At 33.3% G+C, this 12,859-nt stretch overlaps 1 protein-coding gene across 2 annotated transcripts in view; it reads right to left on the bottom strand.

The window, feature by feature from the left end:
• Positions 1-2,727, bottom strand: part of LOC149168271 (uncharacterized) — a 333,998-nt gene extending 331,271 nt beyond the window's left edge. The window contains exons 1-3 of one of the 2 annotated variants that reach the window (XM_089428202.1): positions 2,489-2,727; positions 2,168-2,396; positions 1,779-2,016 (exon numbers count right to left, since the gene is read on the bottom strand). In XM_089428202.1, the coding sequence (XP_089284328.1) occupies positions 1,779-2,016; positions 2,168-2,383 (454 nt within the window). In that variant the 5' untranslated portion in view covers positions 2,384-2,396; positions 2,489-2,727. The remainder of the gene's footprint in view (positions 1-1,778; positions 2,017-2,167; positions 2,397-2,488) is intronic. The other variant, XM_089428203.1, reaches the window with a different exon arrangement.
• Positions 2,728-12,859: the final 10,132 nt, after the last annotated feature.

The following is a 12,859-nucleotide window of genomic DNA, read 5'->3' as shown; positions in this document are numbered from 1 at the left end:
AAAGTATGTTATAGTAGAAAGTTGAGGGTAAGAGTTGTAATTTTGATTACTCATACCCCATACAACTTCTCTAGACTACACTTATTACAATTTAAATACAATTTTATTTGCAATTTTTGACCTGCGGGAAATCTAAAAAATTAAAAAATGACTACCTAGACCTAACCAAATTCCACGAAATTTTTTGTGTGATCTAGTATGGTAATATATATCGACTCTAGACACTAAGATGTGTCAGGGGCTCAACCTTCAAACCGTCACCCCGAATTTGGGGTAAAACGTGAGTAAAAAAACCCAGAAAATTATCTGTCTCTGAAAAAGAAGGGATAATTTACCAGATAAAAAAACACTCCAAGGTGTACTCATTTGTTGATCGAGTCCCAACGTCCTAGGCCTGTTACAGACTCAAAACTCATCATTACTAGTATCACTTCTTACAATTCCCCGTAGGGTGTGGAATCTGGGTACAAGAAAGATGATGAGAAGATAGAAGTAAAGTTAAAAAAACTCTATTGACTGACGATATCTAATGATACAAGTGTCTTCTGGATCATCCTTGGGCATGGAGTCTTCATATAATCATCAGGTGCCACTTCAGTGGTCAACAGGTCTAACATCTGAGAGTAACTGCCTCCTACATGTAAAGAGCTAGACAACTCTAGTCCGGATATTACATGAAGGTGGATAGGGATCTCTCTCAATCACAAAAAAGGCAATGGTATGTCAACTTGATCTCATAGTAGATGGGACATCTAAAGAATAAAGAGATAAGAAGCTTCCCCTTCATACCCAAGCAAGAAAGGAAAGCATCTTCAATTGAATTGCATAATTAGACTTTGTAATATACTAAGCATGCAATAGAAGCTTAGCACAAACTTCAGTAGCTAAGTTATCTAAGTATCTATGAAAGTCCAAGCTATAAAAATCTTTAAATTATCAAAAGTTGCATTACATCTAACATTCGGGTGGAAGGGAAGGGATTCACAGAAAGAACAGACCACAAATGCCATGCAGAATACCTACAAGACTAGGGAATAACGTTTATCATTTTGATACACTGCTTAGTAAACATCCTAACCTGCCACATGGAGGCTAATTAAAATTCTGGCTAAGTTACAAGAAAAGAAACATGCTATTGACAACAACCCTATTTTTTGTTATTACCTGTGGAGTAATTCTCCAAGGAACTAAAATTTGTAATATTCTGCTCATAACTATATGCATAGAGAGTACCCGGAGGCCAGGAGTCATGTTAGAAACAATTAGTTGTTGCATGGAGTAGTGACAACTACATGGCATTGACCTTTAGAGGAGAATCTGCAATAGAAGTTCGAGATGGCCATACAGCTTTCCTTAGATGCACAAAGATAATCCACTGCATAGGTTATGCATAACCTGATGATGGCATTCCTGAAGTTGCCTGAGTACTAAATCATGGTTCTGGGCGAAAGGTAATTTGATTGTAAGGCATATCTCGTATGCAGTTCTGCACGCTCTCCAGAGAAAAATATGGGGGTTTAACTACCAAAAACAAAACAGAGGAAACATGATGATAACCTCTTGGGAGGTAGTGAAGCTCTGAGGCTCAAATATAACTACATGCTTATTGGGCATCCAAGTTCTCACCGTGACTGACGAGGAATTTAGCATTATGTTTCACATATATAGTTGGGAGTATCTAATCTGTGACCAAGAAGTTTAGAAGTTGTTGTCTTTATCTCATAGATAGTACCCTTGGAATAACATGAACTGCTGCATAAGGAAAAAGTTCTTCATACCTGGAATATGAGGAGAGTACGCAAAAATTCCTTCAAAGTACCAGATAGCCTTTGTTGCATAGGGAAAATGGTCAGTTAGAAAACCCCCACCATTCTCTCTATCCATCGTTCCAGTGAATCCCCATTCATTTCCAGGAAGAGGACCTAAATCTAAGATTTCCACAGCAAGAAGATCCCCAGGCCTTGCAGGAGCACCTGATATATCTATAATCCTGATTGGCCCACTAAGGTAATGTCCCTGCCAGTTTTGCGTTCAAAATCATGCCCCAGACCAATAAAATACTCCTTCTCTAATGCAACTGAAATTTAAACTGATTCAAAAGCAATTGCAGAGGCTTAATTCAGAAAGAAAATTAATGGAAATAAGTGGGTTCAATGTATAATATTACTGTTGCATCACAGAACTTGAGATCATCTGCAGAATTGTTGTCCTTAATTTCACCCCCACTCCAATCAACTGCCTCAACTCTGAAAACTTCTCCCTCCACAACTTGCGCAACGTGGGGAATCTCAGGATGCCATCGGTTGTGTAGAGGCTTCTCCTGTTCCCACGGCTTCTTCCACACATCCACAGTTATTACAGACCTTGGTGTCGACGGAGCCATTGATGCCAATCCACTGCAAGTAGAATTGAACTCAATATCGTTTGAATCAATATATTACATATATATTGGCAATTAAAGTATTTGAAAGGCAAGGAAATTTGATACCAAAAATTCAAGTAGGATGACCTCTTCCGAATGAGCTTCTAGTATGGATCAACCCACTTTAATCTCTCTCTGCTAGACAGTAATAGAGTGGTAATGCTGTGCGTCGTCATGGCAGGAACATCTTATACATCAATTTGATGCAATGGATTTAGTGGGAGAAAGCAATAGAGCTCGATGGATCGCAACAGATTTGTAAGGTACTATAAGGTGAAGTGACTCGAATCGGATGGGTATCATTGGGTAATATATGATAGGATATTATTGTAATAAGGGTAATATATGATATGGTATTATTGTAATAAGAGTAGTGAAGTGTTTTGTATAATAAAACTATTAAGTTTATTGCGTTTTGAATAGATGGGGTGTGTTAAATTATTCGTTAATTTTTTTTGTTTTATTTGAATGTTTTTATTCTCTCGCAGCCAGATATAACGAATGTGGTTGACTCACTAATTGACCAAAAAGTATACAACAAATTTGTAAATTCGACTTTTTAAAACAAAAATATTTTATTTTTTAAATTTCATTTATCTCAACTTTGATTCGTTCGGGTTTTATTTAACCAACGTTACTTCCGCCGCCGTATAGTCAGTCATGTTTAGTACGATGAGCAGACTGAAGAAAGTACGGGATGGAGAAACCATATATTTTCTCGCCTTTAGCTTTTTTAAAGGAAATACAATTAGCCGTGGTATAGTCAGTTTGCAGCTGTACGGGTTGGAGAAAGCATATATTTTCTGGCCTTTGGCTTTTTTAAAAGAAACTCAATAAGGAAATAATTTTTTAAACAATTTTTATAAAACTTATTTCACACAGACTTTAGAAACTATTGGGTTTAGCTTATCCAGTTCTGCAATCACAAAAAAATAATTTAGTATTGAAATCTATGATTACAATAAATTTTAAATAAAACTTGTGAAAAATATTTAAAAAAAATTAATAAATTAATTATGTAATATAATTTATTTTCAATAAATTTGACTATTGGTATGAACTGACAATTAATTAATTATAATTTATTTTGAATAAATTTGATTATTGGTATGAACTGACAATTAATTAATTATAATTTATTTTGAATAAATTTGATTATTGGTATGATTTGACAACAACATTGTGTATTATTAAAATGAGTGAACATGTTTTTTTTATGTATATATAAAATATATACATTCAAAATATTTTTATTAAATAATATATCAAATTTGAATTTAACATTGATTTAAATGGAATGGTTATTAATATTATATTAAACATTATTAATTGTTATGCAATTAATTTTATAACAAAAATTCTATTGGTTTCATATGCTTATTTTTAACAAAAATTCATTAAATACAAATTTCCAATTATATTTGTAAATAAATAATAAAGTTACAGCTTTATTTATCAGTGTTTATATTTTTTTAATTTAAATTAGTTTTTTAATTATGTATATAACTACTTATAGCCATCAACCAAAAGCATACATAGAGGTTAATATCTCTAGAGCTAAAAATCTTATTGCTCAGTTAAGGACTACTTCTCATCCACTCCGTTGTGAAACACAGCGCTAGAAAAGGCCAAAAGAAATGTGGGAGGAAAGAGTATGCATTTTTTTGTTCTTCCGGAAAAGTGAAAACAAAAAAACATTTCATTTTAGAATGTGAAGCCTTCAAAGACAACAGGGAAAATTATGCAAGTGTGAGAGGAAAGAGTATGCATTTTTTGTTCTTCCAGAAATGTGAAAACAGAAAAGTATTTCATTTTAGAATGTGAGGCCTTCAAAGACAACAGGGAAAATTATGCAAATATGCTGGCAGCTAGCTCTTGGGATAATCTATTTAGCAAGGTGTTTGTTGAGAAGCTAGGAGCATTTATTTTGAAGCTTCACAAAAAAGGGTCGAATACATCAAGCAAATGAAGAAGCAATCTCATAGGCTATCTTTAGACTCTGGACGTTAAAATAATTTCTTTATTTCTTTCCTTCTTTCTACAATAAAAAGATATCATTAATTTTTAATATATATTTTGTTAATAATAAAAATAATATAATGATTAATTATTATATTTTTAAATTATTTATTTATGATTATATTAATTTTTTCACAATATTATTTATATAAATTTCAAATTTCTAGCCCATTTGATGTAGAATAAATGGTGATGGGTGTACTATTAAGTCACTCCATGATGTGAATGTCATCGGTTTGAAACTATGTGGGCAAAAACCCAGTCATGTTAAGGGTTGGTGTGGCCCAAGCCATGTGTGATCCCCAGGTTGGTGTGGCCCAAGCCATGTGTGATCCCCAGGTGATTTTGACGACTTAGATGCCATTGAGTTGTAGTTTCTCAAGTCAAATATTAAACATGTAATTATCTCTGGAAAACAAGGAACTTGACAAACAAAAAAATATATATTTCTTAAATTTTCAAAATATACCTTGTATAAAAATAAAACTAAATTATCAAAATTAATACTTATAATATCATGCTTTGACTTTTACTTCGTTACTTTTTCTTTCTTTAGTTTTGATCTTAAATACAAACCATTAACTTTTATGTTCAAACCATTAACTTAAATAATTTAATAATAATAATAATTTTATAATAAATATAATTAATAAAATAAAAAAAGCTAGATCTTGGATCTCTTAATATTATTAGAAATTCTCTTAGATCCATTAAAGATCCTGTGAACCCTAAAAACATGAAAGAGGTCTATCATGTGTTCTTGTGGGATTCCCTTTATTGACGAAATTGGTCACTCTATTAGCCAAAGAATCCAAGAACATGCAGCAGACATTAAGTACACAATCTTTCTCCCCCTCAACTTTGGTTGAACATGGGGAGAAATTTAAGAACCATGTTTGCAATGAGGATTCCCAAGTTATCGCAAGGGTTGATCACTTCCATCATAGGAAGTTAAGAGAAGACATTGAGATTGAGAAACATGCAATCAATCTCAATAGAGACGATGGTTGGAAATTAAGCTTGAGTTGGGTTTCTACCTTTTCTTCTTGATTACCCCTTTTTTCTTTTTCTTTTTTTCTTTTTTTTATAAAAATGATTTAATATTAATATGATTTTGTCATATACATATATAATTATTTTTATTGGTATTCTATAATTAAATATTAATTTTATTCATTTACTTTATTCTAAAATAATCTAATTTATTTTAAAAAGAAATAATAATATTAAGAACAAAAAATTAATTAATTAATATTGCAATTGTTCTTACATCTAGTTTCTAATGGCTAACTCTTAACCATTATTTTTTAACAGCTAATTATTAATTTATAATTAAATATTGATTTGATTTGATTTGATTTGATTTGATTTGATTTAATCTAATTTAATACCTAAATAATATTAATTTTATTCTTCTAATAACTAATTCTTAACGGCTAATTCTCTATGGCTAACTTTGGACCGGAATATATCTTTGTTATTTAAACTTATGGGTAGATTGATTTTTTCACCTTTGTCCTCAAGGATAAACCACATTAGATGGTTCGAAATCTCGACCAAATCTCAATGATATGATTAATCCGAAAGACAACTTCATTATCAAAATAAAATAAATCCTAAACTTTAAAAACCTAATCTTTAATTTTAATTTGCATCATTTTTATTTGGTGTTATCTACCTATTAGTTTTTTTCTAGATTTTGGTCTAAATCCGACGAATTTGTTTTGTCAAATCTTCATTTTTGTTGTTTAAACTGGGTCTTTTAATGTGTATATAAATTTAGCACCCTAAAAAACATTTTAGACACTCAAATTGTGGAGAGTCCACAACTCAAACTTGTGATTCTAGGAAAATCCTTACTGGATTCTAGGCAATTTTGGCCAGAAAAGATGTTGGAAAACCCTCCAAAATGTCTAACAACATGGTTTTTCATTTTATATTCAAATCCTAAAATCTTAATGGTATATAAAAGACATTAACCATCACACCAACATTTTTCTCATTTAAAGCATCTTAGATCCATTTTAACTTCGTATTTGTCAAGCATCGAGGGGATCAAATTTCTCAATGTACAAAACTTGAGGAAAGATTGACACCTTGAGAGATTTGATCCCTCTTACCACTTGATAGATCCGAAATTCAGATGAATCTAGGCCAATGTAATTATTAATAATTAATAATTATAATTAATTTTTATTTTTAAAAATTTATTTTATTTTTATGTAATTTGATCATGTCAAATATTTTAATTAATATTTATAATTTATTTATTTATTTTATATAATGTGATGAAATCAAATCATTTAACCTAACAATATTAATATTAATATTTATAATTTATTTATTTATTTTAATTTATTTTATTGTTATATAATGTGACGAAGTCAAATCATTTAAAATAACATAACATTTCAACATGTCTCGTATAGTGGGAGAGCCCCTCTCGACATAAAAAGATTCCAAAAACAATACTCATTTTAATTTTGTCTATCCACTTACGTAAACCTTATAGTACTCGAAACTCATACTTAAACCCTATAATACTCCCACACCTTAATCGGAAACCTTTAGTCGACGTAAAAGGAGAATACCTAATAAGAATAATTATTTAGATACTAACTTCAAAGTTCTCACTTTACATAGACCATATGTGGATGTTGTATGGTGTATGAATAAAGTTGTACTTGAACAAATATAGCTAGTCCTGGACTTTAAATCATGATTTTTAATTTTGTTTTGAAGTTCGATAAGAGGAAAAAAACTATGTTACAATTTATTCAACCAGTCATATGATTTATAAATTTGATAGAAAAGTAAGATAATGCAAAAAAATAGATTGCACAAACAAAGATGACATGATACAACGAGCTAATTAGAAATTCTTTGATAGAGTTTATGCACTTAAAAACATGGAGAAAGAAACAAAACATATGGATAAAAAGTATGGAGTACTAAATATAAATATAATTTTTTGTGTTTTTACCATGTGAGAATTGGAGAGGAATTTATACTTGCTAGATAGGCTTTTAATTTATGGAAACAAGATTTGTTAGTTCCATTAATAGAAATAGTACGTGCATATATTAATGTCTATAGACCTGTGTGATAAGTCTCCTCACTTGAAAAATCTTACTAAGTCTAAAACTGATGGAAGTAAGGCATGTGCAAAGGTATGTGCAGAGGTAAAACATATGTAGAGCTAAAAGGATAAGTATCATTTGACTCCTTCCATAATATTCCAGAGGCATGAAGAAGTAACAAAATTTTATGTTTTATTTTACTTTATTTGGTCTCTCACCTAATATATTGACAAAAATTAAGGCATATTATGGATATGTTAAAGAATTAATAACTATGATGATTATATGATTTATGTAGTCGAAGAATTCATTTTTGGGTTACATGAAGAGAAATTAAGCTACTTTGATGCATAGAAGATAAATATAGAGCTAAAAGTAGTAAATTCACATTAATTATTTAATTGGAAATTTTTATTAAATTTGATATAGTCACTCGATATTTATATGAAAATTAAGCATAAAGTGAGTAATAACACTTTTCCTCAATTAGTGGATTTTTTTTCTTTTTCCATTATATTTTTTGTGGGATAGATTTATTCTGTGTGTGAAAGAAGATATTATTTCCAAATCTAATCTTCATTTTTACTTTGTAAGAAATAGAGAAGAATTTATCCTTACAAGATAAGCATTTAATTTCTGGAAACAAGATTTATTAATTCCATTAACGGGAATATGTATGTGCATATATTAATGATTATAGGCCTATGTGATAAGTCTGCTCGTTTGAAAAATCTTACTAAGTCTAAAATAGGTGGAAGTAAGGTATGTGCAAAAGTAAGGCATGTGTGGAGTTAAAGACTATATGGAAGCAAGGCATGTGCGGAGGTAGGACGAGTATCATTTTACTCCTTCCATAATATTCCAGAAGCATGAAGAAGTCATAATATTTAATGTGTTATTTTACTTGATTTGGTCTCACACCTAATATATTGGGATAAGTTAAGGCATATTATGGATATGTTAAAGAATTAATAAATATCATGGTTATATGATTTTTTTCCCGATGAGAAAATCCGTAATTTCCATTAATTTCATAAAATTACATGTTGTAGATGCGTAACGCATATGCAGAAGTGTGGGCAGAGCCACATACAATAAACAATACTTCAAGAGAAGTATTCCAGAAAAGCCCACAAACTGGGCAGCAAGTAAAGGGTATGTAAACCCCAAAACTGGAGGATACCCATACCCGTCACAGCAAAAACAGCAAAATAAAGCAAGAACATGGCTTCTGAGGGAGAAAATGAAACAATAAAACATCTAAATCTGGCTGTCCAAGCAAGTAGGAGAGGCACGAAATGAGGAAAGTGCAGCCATGGTAGCCACGCCTCCCCCGCCCCCTCAAAACTCTCCTCCTGAAGCCGACCAAACCAGAGGTAGATACCCAACTGTCAAAACTTCTTCAGCCGCCAAAAGAAACCCAGCAATTAAAACGGCTATGATGCGGCACGAAACAATGCCTGTTCCCTCAACGCGTCAATAAACCGCAATGTATTGCTAGCGAGCCATCAAAAAACACCCACTGCCCTAGCAGAGGAGCCCATCTGGTCCCAGCCAGAGCAGAGGCAGGTCCGGGGGCAGAGGCGGCTAGAGCAGCCACCTCACCCCCACGAAGAGTGATCCGAAGGCCAAAATAATCTCGCCCCCGCTCCGCCGCGCAGTCAAAAAAACCCAAAGAAATCAGCACCTTGCAAGACCGCCAAGCAGAGCCGCCGAGAAAAATAACGAGCAGGGCCGCCGAAGTCTACAAGGCACGCCGCAACCACCCGACAGGCGCTATAAGGAGCCCCGGATCTCTTCCGATCAGAACCCAAGACGAGCTGGCCGCCAAAACAGTATCACAAAGCCGAAAGGGTTCAGGTCAGCAGGAATGGGGAAAGCAGGGGCTGAAAAAGTGAAGCGCCGCCTCAGGCAAAGCCGGATTTGTTGCTCAAAACCCCAGCTGTAAACATCGAAAAGACCTCCAGGCAACCTGGCAATGGCGACGATGTCAATACAAAAGCGTCAAGTATGGCCGCTAGAACCAGGGCCGGCCCTGCCACCACTTCCCAACGGTGGTAGCAGGGGTAGTCAAAACCCTATCTCTGCGCCTTGAACCTTCCTAGCATCACTCTCGTTATTGACTTTGGGTGATGTAGATGCTTGATGGTTATATGATTTATCTAGTCGTAAGATTCATTTTTGTGTTATGAGGAGAGAAAATGAACCTACTTCAATGCATGCAAGACAAATATAAAACCTAAAGTAGCAAATTCAGTTTAAATTTGTGAGCACTACCACTTTCTTCCATGTTTCAACGCAAGCCCCTACCTGACATACATCCACGTTTTGGTTCTCATTTTGAGGGAAGCTCGGGTTAAGTCTAACCCTCCCAATCAATGAAGAATTCACCAGAGCTAACCACATGATATGATTAACAGACAAAGTTTAATCTCCCCAGTAACAACCATAGAATACAGGAGTCAGTGTTACATGCATTTTATGGTAAATATTTTTACTATGGAAGAAACACTAGTCAATTACTCGGAGGACCCTCTAGAGGGTAAAACCATTTTCACCTCACCGACAACCAGTCCTCTAGGTGAGAAACAACCCCCCTAGTGGCTAGGAAACAATGGATTCATTAGTGGCACACTTTCCTCTCCAAGGTAGCATTTTGGATGGTCATTTTGTGACAGGAACAAACTCAGAAGACCTAACTGAGAATGTTGTTGGGCCAATTCTTCCCTCGGGAACCTCAAACCTTGAAGGCAGTTAGTTCGTAGTTCCCTTCCATGAATCCCCTTATGGTAACACTAGATCTACCTCCTTCTCTTCTCTGTATGAAGGTGCAACTCCTTTCCAGAATTTTTCACAGTCAGAGGGTTTTTTCTTTGAAAATCATGTTTTAGTGGCTCCTGGTATCCTCAGTCATGCAAGACACCCTTCAATCTAGTCCTTTTCAAAAGATGCATTACTTATGAGTTTATATTCTAAGTTGACCCTATATCCCCTCTTCATCGACTCTAGAAATATCCCTTTAATAATTTCTTAAAATCACCCAAGTTCATTGGCTATTAGCAAAATTTGATGCATAACATAACAAGTGACCAACATATTTATCTTATCACCAACAAACCTACCGATGATCAATGAAATTTGATGAGTAGCATAATGTGCTACCCAAAATATTTCACCAGCCACTAACAAGCCTATCAACATTAGGAAAAATTAAATGGGAAACATAATGTGCAACCTAACATATTTCATCGATTTTTGACACCCCTATCAATAATTGGAGAAATTTGATGAGTAGCAAAATATGTCACCCAAAATATTTCATTGACCTCCAACTGGCCTATCAGTGTTGAACGGAATTTGATGGGTAGCATAATGTGTGACACAATGCATTTCATCAATCACCAATAAGCCTATCAGTGTAGGTATCAGAGTGTAGCTCCATGTTGACTTCTCAACACATCCTCTTAAAATTCACTACAAAGAAATTTTAGGATACCACTTTGTTTTCTCAACTTCAACTTATTGTCCCATTTATGTTTTCTAAGTAATCATCTTGTTGAAAATTTTGATGAATAATGTTTTCTATTGTTGAGATTCATTTGAAAAATATCCAAGAAATTTTGGAAAAACACAATCAACTTTAATAATTGCTTAAAATAACCCAAGTTCATTGGCTATTAGCAAAATTTGATGCATAACATAACATGTGACCAACATATTTATCTGATCACCAACAAACCTACCGATGATCAATGAAATTTGATGAGTAGCATAATGTGCCACCCGAAATATTTCACCAACCACTGACAAGCCTATTAGCATTAGGAAAAATTCAATGGGAAACATAATGTGCAACCTAACATATTTCACCTATTTTTGACACCCATATCAATGATTAGAGAAATTTGATGAGTAGCAAAATGTGTCACCCAAAATATTTCATTGACCTCCAACAGGCCTATCAGTGTTGAACGAAATTTGATGGGTAACATAATGTGTGACACAATGCATTTCATCGATCACCAATAAGCCTATCAGTGACAATGAAACATTTTTGGTTGGACATGATGTAACTCAAAAGAATTCATCGATGGCCAACAAATCCCATAAGTGTCTAGAAAATTGTGTTACCTAGAGGATGTCATTGATATCATAGAGTTTATCCATCACCAAAAGGTCATCAACATTCAATGACTTAATGGACATCAGTCAAATCCTAATGTTGATTGTCGATGTTAACCAAATCACTCAATAGGGCACTAATAATATTTCTCAACCATCCATTTAAAATATGAAGTTCGATTCGAGCCAGTCGATCTTGTCATAGATTAGGCCCAATGACATCAAACCATGTAATTCCATGTCACCATTGACACAATCAACAAAGATTTAACTTGAAAATGTTATTTGTGATGACCGAAAATCAATAATTGATGGAATTTACCTAGTATAACATCAATGTAACCATAAGGAAACCATCAAAACTCGAAATACATAATACTAATTATCGATCCATGATGTCATCCACTAATGGGTAATCATTGACGAATGCATCCAAAAGCCTTTTGAAATCACCAAATGGCAGTTTCATGTGCTTGGAACATCATACCAGCCATCAATGTCGATTCGAGCATACACTACTACATTAGGACTAGACAATTTGGAAATTTTGTCATAAATAACATAGATTGGGTGCCCAGTTGGATTTAAATTCACCTAGAATCTTGTAATGTTTCATTCCATAAAAAAAAAAATTAATAATAATAATAAATAAATAAATAAATAAAATCAAACAAAAGTCAAACCTAGTTGGATTTAAATTCACCTAGAATCTTGTAATGGTTCATTCCATAAAAAAATAAAAAAAATTCAAACAAACGTCAAACAATGAAGGAACTTTTGTTTCCATACATGGTGAGTGTTGGTTGCAAAATTTGCCCACTTTTTACCCACGTTTTTATCCCTTTCATGTACTCATTTCATGTCCTTGTTGGTCGATTTTTATTCTAAACAGCAAAGGTACACCTATTGTCATGTCTTTTTGAATTTTTAATCAATGAAGCGTATTCATAGGGGGTTATTGCCAAAAGCAACTTGCTAGCTTAACTTTTTCGTGCAGATTTGGAGGAACGATGATCAAAAGCATGATTTAGCATATGATTAGTAACAAGATGGCAACGTTATCTTTGGATATCAGCTGCAACGGTGGTTCAACTTATTGACCAACATAAGTGTTATCTTTTTATTCTGTTATATCTCAAGAATCGTTATGTATTTGTTTGCAAAAAATTGTCGTAATCTTAGGTATTGTTAGTTGTTAATGAAATGTATAAGTAGT

This window comes from Pinus tabuliformis, chromosome 4_2, assembly GCF_031772625.1.
Source record: "Pinus tabuliformis cultivar Carrire ecotype Pingquan chromosome 4_2, CPIR1, whole genome shotgun sequence".
Taxonomy (NCBI): Eukaryota; Viridiplantae; Streptophyta; class Pinopsida; order Pinales; family Pinaceae; genus Pinus; species Pinus tabuliformis.
This window is presented reverse-complemented; position numbering and strand designations above follow the sequence as displayed.